The 786-nt window shown below is 60.8% G+C and overlaps 1 protein-coding gene across 1 annotated transcript; it reads left to right on the top strand.

Moving 5' to 3' along the window:
* Positions 1-68: 68 nt before the first annotated feature.
* Positions 69-752, top strand: ACA1_315270 (BRCA1 C Terminus (BRCT) domain containing protein; the record flags this gene model as incomplete). The annotated part of the gene is made up of 1 exon (XM_004353203.1): positions 69-752. A coding segment is annotated over one exon (684 nt), but the record flags the coding sequence as incomplete, so codon positions are not given.
* Positions 753-786: the final 34 nt, after the last annotated feature.

Below are 786 nucleotides of genomic sequence, written 5' to 3'. Positions count from 1 at the left end.
GGGAGGTGAGCCGTCATGAAGATGAAGCCAGGGAGGCGAGGGCCAAGGAGCAGGAGGCAGAGGAGGCCATGAAGAAGATGCAGCAGGAGCAACAACAACAGGCACCGGCTACAAGGAAGAAGCCGAGGATCAAGCGCACCTACTCGGCGCCGGTGGAGGACACGGAAGAGAAGAATAAGGAGGAGATGGGAGCCGCGAGCCACAGCATGAGCAACCTGCCCACGGTGAAGATGGAGGAGGAGGAAGAGGAAGTCGGTAGTACGAGTAGTGGCGCCAAGCGAAAGCGAGACGAAGCACGGGAAAGTGGCGACGGTATGGTGGTGGCGGCAGTGAAGAAGGTGGCTCGGGTGGCCAAGCGACGAAAGAAGCTCGAGACTCAGACAACTTCGAAACCCGCGCCTGAAGACAACGAGACCATCATGAAGAAGAAGAAGAAGAAAAGTGTAGAGGCGAAGAAAGTGGAAGTAGAAGGAGAAAATGGTGACAGCAGCAATGGAAGTGGCGAGGTGCCGGCCACGCCGCTGCACGAGCGACGACGGCGGTTCGAGGGGAAGGTGTTCTTCCTGCTGGGCCGCTTCATGCGCAAGCAGGCCGAGATGCAGGCCTTCATCGAGGAGAACGGCGGCGAGGTGGCCAAGTCAATCACCCGCAAGGTCACCCACCTGCTCACGGCCCAGGGCGACGACGGCACGCTGGCCTTCAAGCAGGCCCGCCAGCGCAGCCTGAAGATCATTACCGAGGAGCGGCTCAACGAGTTCATGGCCGCGGCCCGAAGCGCGCGCGCTC

The sequence above is a fragment of the Acanthamoeba castellanii genome (assembly GCF_000313135.1).
Source record: "Acanthamoeba castellanii str. Neff unplaced genomic scaffold scf7180000083890, whole genome shotgun sequence".
Lineage (NCBI taxonomy): Eukaryota > Discosea > Longamoebia > Acanthamoebidae > Acanthamoeba > Acanthamoeba castellanii.
This window is presented reverse-complemented; position numbering and strand designations above follow the sequence as displayed.